The sequence below is a fragment of the Ovis aries genome, chromosome 20, assembly GCF_016772045.2.
Source record: "Ovis aries strain OAR_USU_Benz2616 breed Rambouillet chromosome 20, ARS-UI_Ramb_v3.0, whole genome shotgun sequence".
In the NCBI taxonomy this organism is placed as follows: Eukaryota; Metazoa; Chordata; class Mammalia; order Artiodactyla; family Bovidae; genus Ovis; species Ovis aries.
In genome coordinates, this window is record NC_056073.1 from 9,731,997 (window position 1) to 9,754,714 (window position 22,718).

The 22,718-nt window shown below is 38.8% G+C and overlaps 1 protein-coding gene across 11 annotated transcripts in view; it reads right to left on the reverse strand.

Moving 5' to 3' along the window:
* The window catches only part of FKBP5 (FKBP prolyl isomerase 5), a 118,552-nt gene that overhangs the window by 28,772 nt on the left and 67,062 nt on the right, over positions 1 to 22,718 (reverse strand). For 10 of the 11 annotated variants that reach the window (XM_042237053.2, XM_042237052.2, XM_060403115.1 and 7 more), the window contains 2 exons: positions 14,472 to 14,614; positions 13,409 to 13,523 (listed from right to left, as the gene is read on the reverse strand). The exons of the other annotated variant lie outside the window; for it this stretch is intronic. In XM_042237053.2, the coding sequence (XP_042092987.1) occupies positions 13,409 to 13,523; positions 14,472 to 14,614 (258 nt within the window). The remainder of the gene's footprint in view (positions 1 to 13,408; positions 13,524 to 14,471; positions 14,615 to 22,718) is intronic. 11 annotated transcript variants of the gene reach the window in all.

Below are 22,718 nucleotides of genomic sequence, written 5' to 3' on the forward strand. Positions count from 1 at the left end.
TTGAACTGTGGTGTTGGAGAAGACTCTTGAGAGTCCCTTGGACTTCAAGGGGATCCAACCAGTCCATTCTGAAGGAGATCAACCCTGGGATTTCTTTGGAAGGAACGATGCTAAAGCTGAAACTCCAGTACTTTGGCCACCTCATGCAAAGAGTTGACTCATTGGAAAAGACTCTGATATGCTGGGAGGGACTGGGGGCAGGAGGAGAAGGGGATGACAGAGGATGAGATGGCTAGATGGCATCACAGACTCAATGGACATGAGTCTGAGTGAACTCTGGGAGTTGGTGATGGACAGGGAGGCCTGGCATGCTACGATTCATGGAGTCGCAAAGAGTTGGACACAACTGAGTGACTGAACTGAACTGATACTTCAACTGAAAGAAAAGAAAAGAAAAAAGAAAGAGGAAAGGAGGAATTTCATCAGGATGTATCTAGGTGCAAAAGCACTTCTTACTCCTATGCCACTATCAACTGGCCCTTTCAATCTTAAGATTCTTCTCTCTTCCTGTAGGAAGATACATATTACCTAACCTTGATTAATTTTTCATCTCTTTGGGTTTTTTTCTCTGTGTTTTGAGATATTCTTTACCATCTTTTGTATCACTAATTCAGGATTCTGAGACTGTCCATTTTGCTTTTCAATCCTTCCTTGGTATTCCAGTTTTGATAATCACAATCTTAATTTACAGATACTTTCTTATTTTCTTCATTTTCAGAGAAGTTGATCTTGAGTCATGAATTTAATATCCTGTTAAATATCTCTGAAGATAGTATTTTGAAAGTTCTCTATTTCTTAGTATTTTGCACTAGTATTTTGAATACTTAGTGTTTTGAAAGTTCTCTTCTATTTCTTAAGTCTATCTGAGTGTTTCTGTTTCAGAATCTGTTGAGGATTCTGTTATTATTTGGCCATATTATAAAGGAACGATTTGGAAAGATCAAGTTAGTTTAGTTAGCTGGCACAGGTTTTCTAAGCCCTTGGATTAGGTAAGCCTTTTCCCAAGAGCAGTGGGCTGATCATGGGGATCTCTGGTTGAAGAGTCCACAGATATTTGTTGAGCATTTACTATGTGCTGAGATGATGTGCACAGGAAGGCTGGGGACACCTTTTTTCACTGGTGACACCTTTTTTCACTGGTGACGTAGGAGAAAGTTTTACTTCAGGAACAAGACACTTCAGCTTATTTACTGTTGGGCAGAATTGCTCTTTCACTTTTTCCCCCTTCAAATCTGTTTTCAAAGTTCAAAGGTACTTTATGTTCTTATTCTGCAGTCCAAGTCCCAACACATGGTGTCTTCCGAGGCAGATCCCTATTTTATTTTAGAAATCTAGCCTTACTGACTTTAGTCTGGGAGCAAAAGTCACAGCCAAGCCCTAGAATAGTAATTCTGAATCCTTGGCTGCAAAGTAGAATCACCTGGGGAGTTTGTTTATTTATTTTTTTTTTAATCCTTATGCTTGGAGTTCCATCCTTTGAGATCTAATATTCTTATTTAACTGGTCTGGACTGAGACCTGGGCATCAGGATTTTAAAAGCTCCTCAGGTAATTCTAAATTCAGCCAAAGTTGAGAACTTGCTACATAACAGGCTTGCTAGCCCAGCTGTTCCATATTGTTTTATAACAACCCTGACGATTGCCCCATAGCCTGCTTTGGCTCCCTCGCACCAGCTAACCAAGCTTGGAGTTCTGCCCAAGCTTGTGGGAAAGAACAGTATGTGCCTCTGCAGAGGTCTTTACACCTGTTGCGGGCTGGGTTTCCTGAGTCTAGTTTCCATCAGTCCCATTTTATCTACTTTACATATTCCGGAAATTCTTCATAATTTTTGACATACTTCTTGAAGTTTTCCTATTTTCTACCACTAACGTGGATTGCTTCCTCTTTTTTGAAATCATTCTCCACCCGTCCCCTTCCCTTCCCCAACTCTCATTTCAGTGGGATTTCTGGAGGGAAAGAGGGTGAGAGGGAAGGGTACTCCCAACAACCCAACTCCCTGTAGATCACTCTTGAAATTTTCACATTTGAAAATACTGCCGACTATCTATACTCTTTGCATTCAGATGTGGTTGAAGTACTGTGAGGTAAGAGAGTTTAACTCAGAGAGCATTTTGATGTACCTACTCCAAGCACAAAGTTAATAAATCAGAAGAGGTGAGAGATGGGAGGTGGGGGAAGAGGAGCTGGTAGCTCTTCAGAGCTTTATGTCAGTCAATTGGTTTTTCTAAGACAAAGCTTAAAAGTAACAATGTAGCCACTACTGGCAATGAAACTAAAGTATGATGACTAAAGTATCAGTCATCATGATAATGTCAATTAGAGGAACTTAGAACACAGTGACTTTTCTTTAATGGAAAAAGGACAACACTGCATAAAAATTACAAGACGGCCATCTCAATTGACATAAACACGCACACTGGAGCAGGATCTACTGATTTGCATCCATCAGGACCCTGACAGAGGGGGTAAAATATCACAGTTTCTCTGAGAAAGATTACACTCTGTCAAATTAATGTACAATTCTCACTTCCACAAAGAAACCACTAAAAGGAAGCAAAAGATCACAATTCAATAAAAGCCTTTTGATTCCATCCATAACTTTGTTCTTCAAAAAAACCAACCAACAAAAATCCTGGAGAAATATGAATTAGGTAAGATTACTAAGAAGGTATATAATTATTTTAAAGACTGTTACCAAAGACAAACTGATTATGGGTTCCAGATCAACCCTGGTAGAGGAAAAGGATTTGCTGATAGATTGGCTGGAAAGTAGAAGGGAAAGAGAAGTCTAAGGTTTATTTCCTTAAATCTATTTAAAGGAAGCAAAACATATGATATAAACATAATATAGAAGATAAAGAAATTAAGTGTCTGCCACCTTCTAGGCACCCTTCTTCACTTAACTGTCACAACAGTCTGTGGGGGTAAAAAATCATTATTCTCATTTCACAGATGAGAAAGATGATTAAGTAACTCAAGGTGATTAAGTAACTTGTCTAAAGTCATAAAAATACCAAGTAGTGATTCTGAGATTCAAAATTCATGCCTATCACTTCTGAAGTCTGCGGGCCCCCTCCCCTGACTATTCATCGTACCTTTATACAGAAATGACAGAAACTCAGTCCCTCTTGTATATCTATAATGATATATTATAATGGATGATCATTGTCTGTAGCTTTTCTTTCACAACTGGCCTTCGTTCTAGGATTTCTACTCGGTTTTGAACAGTCTATAGTGATGCTACAAAGAAGGCACATCAGTCAAGACAAGACTGAGAAGACTTTAAAAGGAACAAGGTGATCTTGGTTTCTGACAGGGACCACTTCTGAGTCAACCTTCTGTCCTCCTCCCACACAGAGTTTCAAAGAGCTTCATATAGGCTTCACAAAGGGAGAGCAGAACACCTTAACCTTGATACTGACAATACAGCAAATTTTTATAAAATTGACTTGTTCCAGAAAACCCCAAAGGGCTTCTGGGAGAAAAAAGAATAAACCATTTACTCTAAAATTTCCCAGGAAAATATAAGCTAACAAGAGAGACAAAAAAATTAGTCACTGCCTTTTCTTAATATATTTAGAGACAGAAAAGAATAAAATTATATAAAGGATTATTCTAATATATCAAAAATTCTACTCACAGAATATATTAGATGGAATATTACAGAATAGATAGAATTCTATATGGAATATTATATATCAATATAGCATGTTGATAGAATATTAGATATCAATATGTAGATATATATACTATAGACAATAGATAATATAGAGAATATATATCTAACATAGATATCTACTATTCTATCCATATATTATATAATATATAATATATATCAATATACAATATCAATATAGAATATTGATAGATTATTCATGCAAAAAGGGATTATAAGAAAAAATTAATATATCTGTTCATTTCTGCAAAAAATATAAGAATAAACCAAGAATGAATGAGACTGGCTACCTATAAGAGGCAGAAATTTAGCAACAGAGTGGAAATAATGAGGTAATGGGGACAGGTTAGTAGGATGAGGGGGATAACACTTTTGTGTCTTTTTATATCATCCAGAATCATGGTAATGTTTCATATACCCCAAAAACAAATAATTATAACCAACCAGAGTGTGAGGGGAACTCCAATGGAAGGCAAACATAACAGATGAACTTAACTGTATTACAAGTGAGTAACATCACCACAACGAAGGGAATGAGAATGGAAGGACTAACCTAAGTTGGAGAATAGTATTTTCAGTGTGTGCTACAGGCTCAGGACAAAAGGAACTACTTTCAAGGTACTTCCTACTTAGGAAATCTGGTTTTCACAGGGGTGTGTGTGCGTGTGTGTGTGCATTCAGTCACTCAGTCACGTCCGACTCTCTGTGGCCCAATGGACTATAGCCCTCCAGACTCTCTGTCCATTGGATTTCCCAGGCAAGAATATTGGAGGGGTGTGGGTTAGCAATTCTGAAACTGCTTTCTGTGCATACTATGATTAAGCAAATAAATAAATATACTGTGGATAATGAGAGCCAGGTTTCTCACTGTAGGAGAAAGCAGTTTCAAAGCAGCAGAGGGAAGGCGACAACAAATCTGTGATGGGGTGAAACTGAAAGTGTCAGTATGTACCCATAGTTTTTAACATACTATTGACCAGGGGATTTCCGCAGAAACTAACGCCTGTGGCCAGCAATTTATAAATAAACCTTCAAAAGTCTCTGGTCAATAAAATTCAGGTAACAGAAAATGTATTAATATGTTTCTAGTCAGTAATGAGTTAATACATATTTGCATACTAATACAGAAGTATACATAGATACGCACAGAGGCACATCAAAGCACATGTATTTCCTGGACCTGTTAAGAGCTTCTAGAAGCAATACCATTCCACAGCATGAGTATACCTAGCACCCAGATCTTCATTTCTAAATACCATTCTCCAGGAAAAGGAATCAGACAGAGCTCCTTGGAGAAATGGCTGATTCTACACCTGGGGCAGGAAAATTAACCAAAGAAACCCTGAGCATCCACTGATGTCAAAAGTAAGCATGTGCTCAAGAAACAGTGTTGAAAGGACAAAGGAGCCAAGCTGAAGGAATTCTGAATTGCCAAATATAGGGCAATCTGAGCAACAAGAGTATTAATGAACAATAACCTACAGAATAAAACAATATCCATGGGTCAATACAGGTGTAAATAAATAACTGAATAAACAAACAGGGGAGAAGAGGCAGCTCTTCCTCACAGCAGAATTCTAATTAAGTGTAGAAGAAACAGTGGAAATAGAAAAGTCACCATTAGGCAAATACCACAGTAATAACTGTTGCATACAAAAATCGTTCATTCAAGGGTGCTAAAATTAGTGTGTGAAGGTGTGATGTAAAAGAGGTTATTCCCATAGTTTCCTAACATTTCCCTCCCAATGAGATACTTCGTAATTATGGACAGAAAAACAGTAACTTTATAGTGGAAAAACATGGCAAACAGACCCCACCATAACCAAGTGATCCAAGTTAATATCACCATCAGTGAGACACCAATGCCATGCACCTCCTGCTAACTGAGAAGGGCACAGCATAACTTAAGTGGTATTTTTCCAAATATACGTAGCCTCAATCTGATCAGGGGAAAACATCAGACAAACCCAAATTGAGGGATATTCTACAATAATTGGCCACTTATCTTCAAAAGTGTTAAAGTCATGAAAAACACAGAAAGATGATAAACTGTCACAGATTGAAGGAGACAACTAAATTACAATGTTGGATACTGAATTTGATGGTACACTAGAAAAAGGACATCAACATGGCAACTGGTGACATTAAAGTTAAGATTTGCAGAATGGTTAATAGCACTGAATCCATGTTAACTTCCTGATTCTGATAATGTATTGTGGTTAGGTAACATGGCAACACTAGGGGAAGCTATGTGAAGCATATAAGGAAAATCTCTGTACTAGTTTTGCAACTTTTCTGTAAGTTAAAAATTATTTCAGGGAAACATTAAAAAAAAATGACTCCTGTTGAAAATATTACCAAAAGGAAGATTTGATTTAATTTACAGTGGTAGCTTTGTGGTGTTGCCTATAACTGGGAAAAGTTTTTTCTTTTAATTTCGTTGACAAAAACCTCCAGTTTTAAAATATAAATTGCTGAGTTAGGGAAGTCACTGTAGCATAGGTGAAAAATCCTTTACTTTGTATGTTTGAAAATTTTCATAATAAAAATTTTAAAAAATGTTATAGACAAGATTTCTACTACTACTACTACCACTACTAAGTCGCTTCAGTCGTGTGCGACCCCATAGACGGCAGCCCACCAGGCTCCCCAGTCCCTGGAATTCTCCAGGCAAGAACACTGAAGTGGGTTGCCATTTCTAAGTGCTCATTAATATACTGAAGAGAATTTCCTACTATTTCTGTAACTTTCATAAACATTTAGAATTTGGTCATAGAAGTTTTAGGGCTAGCAGGACCTTAGAAATCAAGACAGCTTCTCCTGTGTCACTGTACATAAAAGAAGCGAAAGCCAGAGAGGCAACATCCAGCTCGAGTTGGCCACAGTCTGAATCCTCTCTCAGCTCCTATTCTAGGTGTTTCTCAAACGTTATACACCTGAGCTCTTCTTCATCTATTCTAAACTTATCAAGAATGATAACTATCTAAACACTTTAACTACAATAGAACAGCAATACTATTTATAACTGTTTCCAATTTAACTAAAAGCGAGATTTGAACTAATTTACTGGACCTGTGGAAACAAAAAATGGGTTCAAAGTAAAAGGTAAAATAATGTTGTGGTTCAATATGCAACATTAAAGAAAAAAGAATCAACTATTCTAGTATACATTTTAAAAAACGAACTCTCATTCCTGTTGCCATCCTTGTTTAGTGACTTGATTTTTTTAATGTGTGTATTTCTTTTTTGGGGCACACAATCCATTTAGTCTAGTCTTTCAATAGTTTACAATTTCCATATAAGGGACTTCCTACATATTTTTTGTTAGATATATTCCTAGATATTCTAGTTCATTATGCTATTTCAAATAAAACCTTTATTTTTCAAACTTTAAACCTTTTATTTGGTATTGGGGTTAACAGAAAAGAAGATATTAAGAAGAGGTGGCAAGAATACACAGAAGAACTGTACAAAAAAGATCTTCATGACCCAGATAATCACGATGGTATGATCACTCACCTAGAGCCAGACATCCTGGAATGTGAAGTCAAGTGGGCCTTAGAAAGCATCACTACGAACAAAGCTAGTGGAGGTGATGGAATTCCAATGGAGCTCTTCCAAATCCTGAAAGATGATGCTGTGAAAGTGCTGCACTCAATGTGCCAGCAAATTTGGAAAACTCAGCAGTGGCCACAGGACTGGAAAAGGTCAGTTTTCACTCCAATCCCAAAGAAAGGCAATGCCAAAGAATGCTCAAACTACCTCACAATTACACTCATCTCACACACTAGTAAAGTAATGCTCAAAATTCTCCAAGCCAGGCATCAGCAATACGTAAATCGTGAACTTCCAGATGTTCAAGCTGGTTTTAGAAAAGGCAGAGGAACGAGAAACCAAATTGCCAACATCCGCTGGATCATGGAAAAAGCAAGAGAGTTCCAGAAAAACATCTATTTCTGCTTTATTGACTATGCCAAAGCCTTTGACTGTGTGGATCACAATAAACTGTGGAAAATTCTGAAAGAGATGGGAATACCAGACCACCTGGCCTGCCTCTTGAGAAACCTGTATGCAGGTCAGGAAGCAACAGTTAGAACTGGACATGAAACAACACACTAGTTCCAAATAGGAAAAGGAGTACATCAAGGCTGTATATTGTCACTCTGCTTATTTAACTTATTCACAGAGTACATCATGAGAAACACTGGACTGGAAGAGGCACAAGCTGGAATCAAGATTGCCGGGAGAAATATCAATATCCTCAGATATGCAGATGACACCACCCTTATGGCAGAAAGTGAAGAGAAGCTAAAAAGCCTCTTGATGAAAGTGAAAAGAGAAGAGTGAAAAAGTTGGTTTAAATCTCAACATTCAGAAAATGAAGATCATGGCATCCAGTCCCATCACTTCATGGGAAATGATGGGGAAACAATGGAAACAGTGTCAGACTTTATTTGTGGGGGCTCCCAAATCACTGCAGATGGAGACTGCAGCCATGAAATTAAAAGATGCTTAATCCTTAGAAGAAAAGTTATGAGCAACTTAGATAGCACATTCAAAAGCAGAGACATTACTTTGCCAACAAATGTCCGTCTAGTCAAGGCTATAGTTTTTCCAGTAGTCATGTATGGATGTGAGAGTTGGACTGTGAAGAAGGCTGAGCACCAAAGAATTGACGCTTTTGAACTGTGGTGTTGGAGAAGACGCTTGAGAGTCCCTTGAACTACAAGGAGATCCAACCAGTCCATTCTAAAGGAGATCAGTCCTGGGTGTTTTTGGAAGGAATGATGCTAAAAACTGAAACTCCAGTACTTTGGCCACCTCATGTGAAGAGATGACTCATTGGAAAAGACTCTGATGCTGGGAGGGATTGGGGGCAGGAGGAGAAGGGGACAACAGAGGATGAGATGGCTGGATGGCATCACTGGCTCGATGGACGTGAGTCTGAGTGAACTCCGGGAGTTGGTGATGGACAGGGAGGCCTGGCGTGCTGCGGTTCATGGGGTCGCAAAGAGTCGGACACGACTGAGCGACTGAACTGAACTGAACTGATAGCCAATTAACAATGTTGCGGCAGTTTCAGGTGAACAGCAAAGGGACTCGGCCCATACATATACATGTAACCATTCTCCCCCAAACCCCACTCCCATCTTGGCTGGCACATAACACTGAATAGAGTTCTATGTGCTACACAATAGGTCCTTGTTGTTTATCCGTTTTGAATATAGTAGCGTGTACACGACCTTCCCAAAGTCCCTAACTATCCCTTCCTCCCGGAACCATAAGTTGGTTTTCTGTTTCTGTTTTGTAAGTCAGCTGTATCGTTTCTTTTTAGATCCCACATATAAGGGGTGCCACACTTCACTCAGTAGGACACTCTCCGGGTCTGCCCACATTGCTGCACATGGCACTGTTTCATTCTTTGATGGCTGGGTAATAGTCCATGCTATATATGCACCACAGCTTCTGTATCCATTCCTCTGTCAAAGCACATTTAGGCTGTTTCCATGTCCTGGCTATTGCAAACATTGCTGCAATCAATACTGGGGTACATGGATCCTTTCAGATCATGTTTTCCTCTGGATATATGCCCAGGAGTGGGACTGCAGGGTCATATGGTAGCTCTATTTTTAGTTTTCTAAGGACCTCCATACTGTTCTCTATAGTGGTTATACCAATTTACATTCCCAGTAATGGTATAGGAAGGTTCCCTTCTCTCCACTCTCTCCAGCATTTGCTGTTTGTGAATTTTTGATGATAGCCATTTTGACCAGTGTAAGGTGCTATCTCATTGAAGCTTTGATTTGTACTGCTCTGATAACTAGCAACGTTGGACATCTTTTCATGTGCCTGTTGGCCATCTGTATCTCCTCGTTGGAGAAATGTCTACTTAGGTTTTCTGCCCATTTTTTTGAGAGGGCTGTGTGTTTTAATGCTGTTAAGCATCAAAGTGCTTATAAATTTTGGAGACTAATCTCTTACTGATTAAAAAAATTTTTCTTCTTCTTTTTAATCACACGGCTTGCAGGATCTTTAGTTCCCTGACCAGGGATTGAACCTCAGGCCATGGCAGTGAAAGTGCTAAATCCTAACCACTGGACCGCCAGAGAATTCCCTTGATTTTTTTTTTAAATTTTAATGGATGTATTTCTTTATGCTTTCTCACAACTGTCTATTTTTAAGTACTTCAGCTCAGTAAATGGCATCTAACAAACATTTATCCGTGCAGAAAGCATTTGCTGAACACCAAATGTGTAAGGCTCTGTAAGTGATGCTGGAAACAAAAAGATGAAGAAAGGTTCTTGTCGTCCAGCACGCGCTGTGCAATGAAGAGAGGAGCAGATGCCGACTGCAGGGCATTTGTGTACACAGTGTGTACACAAGTGGTGTACACAGTGGCACACAATATGTGCACGCCTCCCTCTGGGGGGGGGGGGAAGGGTGCTCCGCTACCCTGTCCTCATCCTATTCTGACACCCTATTTAGCAAATGGAGCGGCCCTCATGGTCAACAAGAGTCCGAAATGCAGTACTTGGATGCAATCTCAAAAACGACAGAATGATCTCTGTTCATTTCCAAGGCAAACCATTCAATATCACAGTAATCCAAGTCTATGCCCCAACCAGTAACACTGAAGAAGCTGAAGTTGAACAGTTCTATGAAGAACTACAAGACCTTTTAGAACTAACACCCAAAAAAGATGTCCTTTTCATTATAGGGGACTGGAATGCAAAAGTAGGAAGTCAAGAAACACCTGGAGTAACAGGCAAATTTGGCCTTGGAATGCGGAAGGAAGCAGGGCAAAGACTAATACAGTTTTGCCAAGAAAATGCACTGGTCACAGCAAACACCCTCTTCCAACAACACAAGAGAAGACTCTGCACATGGCCATCACCAGATGGTCAACACCAAAATCAGACTGATTATATTCTTTGCAGCCAAAGATGGAGAAGCTCTATATAGTCAGCAAAAACAAGACCGGGAGCTGACGGTGGCTCAGATCATGAGCTCCTTATTGCCAAACTCAGACTTAAATTGAAGAAAGTGGGGAAAACCACTAGACCATTCAGGTATGACCTAAATCAAATCCCTTACGATTATACAGTGTAAGTGAGAAATAGATTTAAGGGCCTAGATCTGATAGATAGAGTGCCTGATGAACTATGGAGTGAGGTTTGTGACACTGTACAGGAGACAGGGATCAAGACCATCCCCATGGAAAAGAAATGCAAAAAAGCAAAATGGCTGTCTGGGGAGGCCTTACAAATAGCTGTGAAAAGAAGAGAAGCGTAAAGCAAAGGAGAAAAGGAAAGATATAAGCATCTGAATGTAGAGTTCCAAAGAATAGCAAGAAGAGATAAGAAAGCCTTCCTCAGTGATCAATGCAAAGAAACAGAGGGAAACAACAGAATGGGGAAGACTAGAGATCTCGTCAAGAAAATTAGAGACACCAAGGGAACATTTCATGCAAAGATGGGCTCGATAAAGGACAGAAATGGTATGGACCTAACATAAGCAGGTGGCAAGAATACACAGAAGAACTGTACAAAAAAGATCTTCACGACCAAGATAATCACGATGGTATGATCACTCACCTAGAGCCAGACATCCTGGAATGTGAAGTCAAGTGGGCCTTAGAAAGCATCACTACGAACAAAGCTAGTGGAGGTGATGGAATTCCAGTGGAGCTCTTTCAAATCCTGAATGATGCTGTGAAATGCTGCACTCAATATGCCAGCAAATTTGGAAAACTCAGCGGTGGCCACAGGACTTGAAAAGGTCAGTTTTCACTCCAATCCCAAAGAAAGGCAATGCCAAAGAATGCTCAAACTACCTCACAATTACACTCATCTCACACACTAGTAAAGTAATGCTCAAAATTCTCCAAGCCAGGCATCAGCAATACGTAAATCGTGAACTTCCAGATGTTCAAGCTGGTTTTAGAAAAGGCAGAGGAACCAGAGATCAAATTGCCAACATCCGCTGGATCATGGAAAAAGCAAGAGAGTTCCAGAAAAACATCTATTTCTGCTTTATTGACTATGCCAAAGCCTTTGACTGTGTGGATCACAATAAACTGTGGAAAATTCTGAAAGAGATGGGAATACCAGACCACCTGGCCTGCCTCTTGAGAAACCTATATGCAGGTCAGGAAGCAACAGTTAGAACTGGACATGGAACAACACACTGGTTCCAAATAGGAAAGGGAGTACGTCAAGGCTGTATATTGTCACTCTGCTTATTTAACTTCTATGCAGAGTACATTATGAGACACACTAGGCTGGAAGAGGCACAAGCTGGAATCAAGATTGCCGGGAGAAATATCAATGACCTCAGAAATATCAATGACACCACCCTTATGGCAGAAAGTGAAGAGGAACTCAAAAGCCTCTTGATGAAAGTGAAAGAGGGGAGTGAAAAAGTTGGTTTAAAGCTCAACATTCAGAAAATGAAGATCATGGCATCTGGTCCCATCACTTCATGGGAAATAGATGGAGAAACAGTGGATACCGTGTCAGAATTTTTTTTGGGGGGCTCCAAAATCACTGCAGATGGTGACTGCAGCCATGAAATTAAAAGACGCTTACTCCTTAGAAGAAAAGTTATGAGCAACTTAGATAGCATATTCAAAAGCAGAGACATTACTTTGCCAACAAAGGTCTGTCTAGTCAAGGCTATGGTTTTTCCAGTAGTCATGTATGAATGTGAGATTTGGACTGTGAAGAAGGCTGAGCCCCGAAGAATTGATGCTTTTGAACTGTGGTGTTGGAGAAGACTCTTGAGAGTCCCTTGGACTGCAAGGAAATCCAACCAGTCCATTCTGAAGGAGATCAGCCCTGGGTGTTTCTTGGAAGGAATGATGCTAAAGCTGAAACTCCAGTACTTTGGCCACCTCATGCAAAGAGGTGACTCACTGGAAAAGACTGTGATGCTGGGAGGGATTGGGGGCAGGAGGAGAAGGGGACGACAGAGGATGAGATGGCTGGATGGCATCACTGGCTCAATGGACGTGAGTTTGAGTGAACTCCGGGAGTTGGTGATAGACAAGAAGGCCTGGCATGCTACGGTTCACGGGGTCGCAAAGAGTTAGATAGGACTGAACAACTGAACTGAACTGAACTGATATAGCAAACGAAAAGAAAGTAAATAAAATAGCTTCAGGTCATTCTATAAATGACAAAGCAGAACTTGAACCCAGGTCTCCTGACACAGAACAGAATAAATTATTCCCCAGTTTTGATCTGTCTAAAATGATGAACCATTTTTTATCCTGACAACAGCCTGCGAGATGAGTTTGAGAGCCCTGAAAGGCATTACCATCTACTGCTCTATTTAGTAAATGTAACCTTGAGTAATTTATTTAACTTCTCTGAACTCACTTTTCTCACCTAGGATAATTAATCACACCTCACAAGGTTACTGTGAGAAATAAATGAATAAATATATAAGGTAACTAATATGGCTATTGGCATACCAAGGAGTCCACAGACTAAGAACTCCTTATTGGATCGGCTTACCTTTTATTCACTTTTTTAAAGAGTTTGAAGAAGCTGGTACAGTTTTTGGCACATACAGGTTGAGTGGATATTTACTAAATGAAGTCATTATTAAAGAAATGTTGAATTTAAAACTATTCTAGATAAATATTCAGTACATTTACTCTTTTAAAGATTTTAAAAAGGAAAGCTCCATTTTGTCCATATAACTGGGACCTCTCACAGCAGTACTTACTCTCTACTGTCGCTCCCTCATTTGGGTTTGAATACCCTTCTCCTTTCCGTTTGATTCTTCGAATAATACCTCCATCTTCAAATAAATCCTCTCCTTTGAAATCAAGGAGCTCAATCTAGAAAGGAAAAAGGGATATGGCTGAGAATGGCCCAAACAATGTCAATTTAACATACTTAAATGCTAGGGCAACTATTCTCCTTTCATTTTACAAAACAAAACTCTGTTTTATATTTATCTATGCTTCTCAGTTATTGGAAAAGTAGGGAAAAAAGAACACTGCACTTTTCAATACCTGGAAAGAACCTTCACTTAATGATAATGTCTAGGACCACATCCTGTGGGGCTACACTGCAAAGACAGACAGGAAATACTAGGAAAACTGCCTTGTGGGCAAAACGCCAGAGTGACACAGTTCTGGCCCAAAACTACTTTGTTTAACTCTAGAAGCCACCACTTTTTCACCCCAAATTCATGGGAATTCCCTTCTTAAAATGTAAGACTAAACCCTATGAATCAGGCCTACAACCAACTAAAGGCGTATTTTACCTGTTTACAATGTTTCAGGCATTTTCCCTCTTAATTTTTTAATTAAGTGTGGCCAAATATGTGTGACTCAACACAGGATGAGTAACATTTTATCACCACCTACTGCTTCTAATGAGGAAGTGAGATCTAGGACAGTTATAAACCTCTGTCATAAAAATAGCTTTACAACTTGGTTTAGGTGTATTTCAACATTTATCTCCCACATTTCCCATCCTGTCCTCTGGTCGAGTCTGAATATGTCACAACTCAGACCACTGATCAGAACCTTTATTTCTAAGCCTGGTTTCTTTTGTTTATTTGGATATGACCGTTTTGTGCCAGAGACACGTTTCTAAGAAAGCACTGGCACACACCCCTTGGGTTTGTGGGAAACAATTCAAGAAGCCAAGCTCCAAAATAAATAAGTTGGATCCGATTCTCAATAGCAAGCTTAGCTCCTCGTTGCACTGCCTGTCGCTGTGGAGCCAGCACTGTAGTAGAGCAGATGCTAACAAGGCAACATCACACACATACTTGCCTCAAAAAAGAGAGTTGCATTCGAGGGAATTTTGGGGAGACTGCCAGCTGAGCCATATGCATATTCTGGTTTGCACAGTAAATGACAGATCTCCCCTTTCTTCATGGTAGCCACCCCAATGTCCCATGCCTTGATAACTTGGCCTAGGAGAAAGGAAAAAGTGGTTGAAAGCTATAGGCTGTATTTTAAGACTTTCACAAAACAAAAATTCAAACACATTTCCCATTCCTTAAACGATATACTACTCAGCTAGGAAACAGGGGCTACAAAAAAACTCAGTAAAAGTTACACACTAAGAAACAAATTGTGATTTTTTTTTTCCTGAGAGCTAACAGAGAAGATTCTCTGCTGAGAAGCATGAAAGTGGTATCAGATTCTACACTGCTCAAAGACTAAGTCTTTGAAAAGTAGCAGTAACATGATCTCTGAAATGTGGCGGGGCTGCAGTTGTTGGTTAATTTATAATTTTAACCATAAGAATAAGTGCGTGTTTTCTAGGCAGAGATGGAACAAAAATAGTATAGAAAATGGAATTTGTCCTAAGAAAGCATATAATTTAGTTGGGTAGACAAAAACAACAAACAAGAAGCAGTCGGAAAAGTATAAATTGCATAAAACGGCGCATGAAACAGATTTCTCCTCAAAGTTTAGAGTAAAAAAAAGAAGTGGTTTTTGTTTTTCTAAAAAACCAGAATGATGTGTGTCTTCTTCTGCCAAATCACAAGAACTACAGAACTCAGAAATTTTTTTTGCTTACTTCCAGGAAACTAAAAGTTTACTGTAAAACTGTATTTTTTTTTTTTTTTTTTGGATATGGACCATTTCTAAAGTCTTTATTGAATTTGTTACACTACTGCTTCTGTTTTATTGTTCTGGCTTTTTTGGCCACAGGCATGTGGTATTTTAGCTCCCGATCAGGGATCAAACCCACACCCCCCCGGCACTGGAAGGTGAAGTCTTAACCACTGGACCACTGGGGAAGAAACTTAACCTACATAATTGGATCTTACAATAAGCAGTTCCAAATCCTTTGGAAAACAACAGAAAATGTACAAAACTTCAAGGGATGATATACAAATTTGAGGTGCTCTGTCAAAGACTTGAGTATTCAAAGTGAGACCAGGTGAGCAATGAACACCAGAAAAAGCAAAATTTTGAAAACAGCTGTTATCTTGAACTGAGAGCTGATGGTAGGACTACAGTAAGAATGATTAGAATAAGAGGAACTCTACACTAAGGTATGTAAGTACAGAGGGACAAAGCATTTGTGACTCATGACTTCAGCTTAGTCTTAAGCATTACAACTTTTCAAAATATCAGATATACTTATTTTAAAGTGTATGTAAGGTATACATGCCTATTTTTACAAACACCTAAGAGAGAAAGATATGAGTGAAAAGTCATTCATTCCCTCCTTATAAGAAGCCACTGTTGTTATCTCTTTTTTGTATCTTTCCAGTGTGTGCTGTTGCTTTTTAAAAAATTTAAAACAAAAGGACAGCATACTATACATTCAGGTCGGAACTGCTTTTTCATTACATAGATTCTTATATACATATATTTTAATATATATAAATATATGACATAAAATGCTATAAATATATATAGACATGTTTATAATTTATATATGTATGTATACATGCTTATATACACACACTTATATCTTTATTCATCAGCTGACAGGAGGATATGAATTTTAGGGGTCAGCAGTATAGCCTGCGTTAACTCCAGACTGCGTAAATTAGAATACCAGGTCTGTCGCATATTAGTTGTGTGACCTTGTCCAAGTTTCCTTGTCTGCAAAATGTAGATAATAACAGTACTTGCCATATAGTTGTTATAAGAATTCAAGTGCCTGGCATATAATATACACTGAATAAGGAACAGTCGTCATCATCATCATCAATACATACTGACCTACTTCATGCTCAGTGGCTTCAGAATATTCCAGTCACTCTACTCTTGAGAAACATTATCATCAACAGTACTCTAATAAGGATTTTTGTCCCTTATGTTTGCCTTTTATGTGCAAGTATATTTGGAGAGCAAATTCCTAGAAGTGCAGAGGTGATGTGCACTTTCTATTTGATAGATATTGCCCAACTGCCCTTCCAAAAGGGCTGTATCAATATACATGCCCACACACGGTTCCAAAGTGAAAACAGTCTAGAATCATTAGAGGAAATGTCAAGTCTGCTGCTGACAGGCTGCTTCACAGTCACTGATGGTCCTCAAAGACTGTGGCTGGTTTTAGTGTGGTCCATACAGAACTTTTTTTACTCTCAACTCTGCTATTTTAAGACCAATAATACCTTATACCCTCTTTTATTGGAAAGAGGAAACCATATTGTGGGGGTACTATTGTATATTTGTTCAAGACATTTAGCCAATTACTGAGGAGCAAAGGTCTGTCTAGGTTCTAAAAATTTGAAAGTGGGTGTTCCCTTCTTCCATCTAAGAAGCATGCAACGTAGTCTGGCTAGTGCAGCAGAAAGACACAGGCCTTGTTTGTTTTTTTAAGTATATGGTGAACACCAACACAGAATACAAATAGTGGCTTTTGCCTTGGGCTGGGGATTGGAGCAATCAGCAAAAGCTTTATTCACAGATGATGTCTATGGTAGGCCTGAGAAGCTGGAAACAGCAGTCTGGCTATTAAATCCACAGGAACCCCAAGCTATATAAATCATGCCTGTGCCTTTGGCTTTTCTTCTCATTCAGGAACATTTAAGTTTCTTTTACACAGAACTTCAGATACTGAATGAAACATGCTGAGCAAAGAGCCAGCCTGATATGAACATGGATATGTTTCTAAAACGTCCATCTTGGGCCTCTTCATAAAAAGCACTTCCCCAATTAAAAAAAAAAAACACCTCATTATAGAACACTTGGAACGTATATAAAAACACAGAGAATACAATAAGAAAAAAAAATCTGCAATTTCAGCATCTGGGGTAAATTGTCAATTTCTTGGTTCATTTTCTTCCGATTGTGTACGTCTACTTTGTTTACATATTAAATTTTTGTATATACATTCTTAAAATTCTGGTCATACTTTGATTTTGTAGCCTTCTCTTTACACTTATATGGGCATTTTTTTCTGTTAAAAGACAGTATCTGAAAATATGACTTTTAATAGCTATATGCTATTTCATCTTTTGAATATGCCATACTTTCATTACTCCCCTAATAAACATTTAGACTTTTTTATAAAAGCCTCTCACCTGACTCATTAGGACCAAGGTTTTAGGTTAGTTTAAAATGTTGCTTTGAGTGAAGAATCATACAAAGAACATAAAAAAATAAACAAGTAAATAAAAAGAACATATACATGATGTCAAACTTTTTTAAACTTAAAACCTATCAAAGTGTATTAATTCACTAATTCTGTGTTAGAAGGCCTAGGCCTTGTCTCTGAGTGTAATAAGAGTCCTATTTCATATTCACTATATAAATCACACTTATGGTATAGCACTTGCAATTTACAATGTGGGTATCTTTAAAGTGGAGTAAGAACTACAAGACACTTGTAATCAGTATGTAGAATCCATCTGGTAAAAATTTGTTCTGAATGGCCTACTTATTTCACCTGGCATTTACCCACCCCTAATTCAATAGCCATTTTAAAAAGACTTTTAGCAATTCACTTTAACAAATCTTTCCAAAGATGTTCAACTTAGTCTTCATGGAAATAATTCCCCTTTCTTCTTATATATATATATACAAAAAATATATAATTTCAGTGTTTTATATACTATCTAACGAAACTGCATAATTACAAAAAGGATACTGGATATAAGCAAGTTTAAACTGATTCTTAGTAAGAATCTGAGAAAAGAAAAAAGCGGGCCCTAATGTCTAGAAACTGCCTGACACAGCTCGGCCTGGGTGATTCTGAAATGGGCCCAGGGCACCCAGCTAGGCCACGCTATTCTCCTGTTGGATATAACAATCTCACAGAACAACACTGGACTGTTACTCTGAAACCAAGAAAAAGTGAGACAAAAGAAGAACACTTCAAAATTTTGTCTGAGCATGGACAAAAAACAAGGTCCCTGTGCAACCTACAAAATACCAAACATCCCCCTCTCCTGGTGACAGGAGTGACTGCCACTTCTCTACAGGTACAGCTCAAGCCTCTCACTCCAGTCAGCCCTCCTCCTAGCTCAGATCTGCTAAGATACCCAAAGAATCATCTGCATTCCCACAGTATCAATCCAGAGCAAATCCCTTCTTTCTTAAACTCTTCCCAAATCACCTAATACGAGCCCCAATCCTACAGGCCTTTCGAACACTCTCACTGGGACACCCCCAGCTTCCCATGGTGTGCAGACTATATGAGTAATAAACGCAACCTGTTCACTACAGTTGTGTTCCTAGTGGTCTGTGGCTGAAGGACACTGATGACTCTCTCAGCTGGCTGAGGCAGAGTGCAGGGCCACCAAAGAACAGGACACAAGGGGTATCACTCAGCGTCTTTACCAGCAGAATGGAGAGTACCAGTTACACTGGAGTTGGTTAAGCAAGCACCTACCTATTTCCTTAGAACTGATTCCTAAAAGCAGATTTACTGGGTCAAAGCAAAAACATTTTTAAGATTCTTGATTTTTGGGATCTTTTGGTCTCTTTAGGGTCTTAATTATGGGTATAATACACCAAGAATATAAAAACACAATTTATTCTCCCACTTGTTCTGGACTTCAATTTTACTACCTCAAGTACAATTGATCCATTTCAGCAGTCCTATTCTATTGGTAACAAAATATGAAAGAGAATATATACTTAAAGCTCAGTATAAAAACAATGCACTGGACTTTTTTTCTTCTTTCTTCAGAGTTTAATATAATTTTTTCTGATTAAAAATAAAAACAAAATCCAATTTTATAGGTTCAGTGTAGGTTCATCAGTTATAACAAGCATACCACCCTGGAAGGGGGATGTTGAAAAAAGGGAAAGACTAAATCGTCGTAACGTAAATAAAACTGACCATTTCAACCATTAAGTGTACAGTTCAGTTCAGTAGCTCAGTCGTGTCCGACTCTTTGCGACCCCATGAATCGCAGCACGCAAGGCCTCCCTGTCCATCACCAACTCCCGGAGTTCACTCAGACTCACGTCCATCGAGTCCGTGATGCCATCCAGCCATCTCATCCTCTGTCATCCCCTTGTCCTCCTCCCCCTAGTCCCTCCCAGCATCAGAGTCTTTTCCAATGAGTCAACTCTTCGCATGAGGTGGCCAAAGTACTGGAGTTTCAGCTTTAGCATCATTCCTTCCAAAGAAATCCAGTGGTCATGTATGCATGTGAGAGTTGGACTATGAAGAAGGCTGAGCGCCAAAGAATTGATGCTTTTGAACTGTGGTGTTGGAGAAGACTCTTGAGAGTCCGTTTGACTGCAAGGAGATCCAACCAGTCCATTCTGAAGATGATCAGCCCTGGGATTTCTTTGGAAGGAATGATGCTAAAGCTGAAACTCTAGTACTTTGGTTCAGTCAGGTATAGTCAAACTGTTGTGCAACCAATGTCCAGAATTTTTCATCTTGCAACACTAGAACTCCACTCACTAAAACTCATTTCCTCCTGCCCCAAGTCTCTGGCAAGATTTCATTCTACTTTCTGTTTTATGAATTTGATTACTCTCGATTTCTCTACATGTAAATGGGATCATGCAATATTTGTCTATTTGTGACTATATTATTTTAGTTAGTATAATGTCCTCAAGTTTCATCAGTTTTGTCTCATTTGAATAATACTCCACTGTACGCATATACCATTGTAAGTACATTAAGGCATTTTGTTTACCGACCCACAAACATTTGGGTGGCTTCTGCCTTTCGGCTATAATGAATAATGCTACAAACACGGGTGTACAAATATCTCTTTAGGATTCTGCTTTCAGTTCTTTTGGTATATACCAAGAAGTGGAATTGCTGGATCATAGGTTAACTTTTTCTTTGAGAAACTCCCATGCTGTTTTCCATAGTGGCTATACTATTTAACATTCCCACCAACAATGCACAATTTCTCCAAAACCATGCCAACACTTGTAATATTTTTTATAGTACCTGATGGATATGAGGTGATATCTTATTGTGGTTTTGATTTGTATTTCTCTAATGATTCAGTGATGCAGAGCATCTTTCCATATGCTTGTATATCTTCTTTAGGGAAATGTCTAAGTCCACTGTCCATTTTTAAAAAAATTTTTATTGAAGGATAATTGCTTTACAGAATTTTGTTGTTTTCTGTCAAACCTCAACATGAATCAGCCACAGGTATACATATATCCCCTCCTTTTTGAACCTCCCTCCCATCTCCATTTTATAATCAGATTATTTGAGGGTTTTTTAGTTGCTGGATTACAGGAATTAAGTATTTAAGATATTAACCCCTTGTCAGATATATGATTCACAAATATTTCTTTTCATTCTCTAAGCTGCCTTTTAAAATAGGGTTTTAATTTTTTTTCACTTTTATTTTTGGTTGCGCTGGGTCTTCATTGCTATGCGAGCTTTTCTCCAGCTGCAGTGAGAGGGGGTACTCTCTAGTTGCAGTGGGCAGACTTCTCATTACAGTGGCTTCTCTTGTTGCGGAGCACGGACTCTAGGGTGTGCGGCTTCAATAGTTACAGCATGTGGACTCAGTAGTTGTGGCTCCCAGGCTCTGGAGCACAGCCTCAATAGCTGTGGCACACAGACTTAGTTGCTCCACGGCCTGTGGGATCCTCCCATACCAAGAATCAAACCTCCATCCCCTGTGTTGGCAGGCAGATACCTTACCACTGAGCCACCAGGGAACCCCCTAGGCTGCCTTTCCATTCCATTACTGTATCCTTTGATGCACAGAAGTTTTTAATTCTGATGTAGCCAATTTATGTACTTTTTACTTTTGCTGCCTTGCTTCTAGTGTCTTATTCAAGAAATCATTGCCAAATCTAAAGTCATAAAGCTTTCAAGTTCTCTCCTAAAAAAAACTATTTTATGTCTCATATTTAGGACTTTGATTCATTTTAATTTTCATATATCACGGGTCTAACTTCATATTTTTGTATGTAAATATCTAGCTTTCTCAGCATCAACTGTTTCCTTAATAAATGGTCTTGGCATCCTTGACAAAATTAATGACTAACTTTTAAATGTATGTTTGCATGTGAAATCATTGATAATACTAACATTGTCTTTCTTCTTTTCATAGTGAAGTTTTTCCTGTATATTTTTTCCTCATATTAATTTTATCTTATTTTTTAAATGTCTTATAAAAAAGGACTCTGATAAATCATCCCCACTCCCTACCAAAAGGATATGATTATGAATTCAACAAACTGATTTATATGTTAAGATTCTTTTAAAGGGTTCATATGTCTTATGTTACATTCTGTTTTTGCCATTGCTCTAATTACTAAGAAAACTGATCACTGGATGATCTTTCCCCATCCTCATGACTTATCATTTCAAAGACAGGGAGAAAAAATAATGTTTTGGGACAGCCCTCATGGTCAACTCTGCCAGGCTAAACTGGAGATACCTGAAGTCAGGAGTCATGTATTGATTATTTTTTATTTCCTGAAGAACTTAACACCACAATATTATACTTAATAAAGGAACACAGTCCATGCTGCAATATCTATATGGAATTAAAAATCTGTCAGCTTCCCCTCGTCTACTCTCACCCATGCCTAAATCAGCTTCTCCTTAATATCCGCTTAGTGATGAAGCTGGAAGCATTCTTCCCTCATTGGAAAGTACCAGGTAAGGCCAAAGAAAGTACTGAAAGTTTGTTGTCTTTCTGGCTCTCATTTTTGGGAAGGACAGAAAAATTGAATATTTTGGCCTAAAAGCCGTCACTCCAAATCCTGAATGCTCCTAAACTGCATGTTTAAAAAAAAAAAGTAAACAGATGTTAAGACTGCATTTACAGAGGAGTAACAGTATCAATAGAAATTTAAAGGGAACATATGGCTAAACCACAAACAACCCACAGGAAGCCGGCTGCATGGTTACCCGTTGCTAGTAAGGGTATTTTACTCGCTGTAAAATGTTGTCAAGGCCTAAAATATGTTAAAAACAAACAAACAAACAAAAAACAGGGCAGGGATAGAGACGCAAACGTAGAGAACAGACTTGTGTACATAGAGGGAGAAGGAGAAGGTGGGACGGATTGAGAAAGGAGCACCAACTATAAAAGAGCTACCTAGTGGGAAACTGCCGAATGGCACAGGGAGCCCCCCTCGGCGCCCTGTAATGGCCTG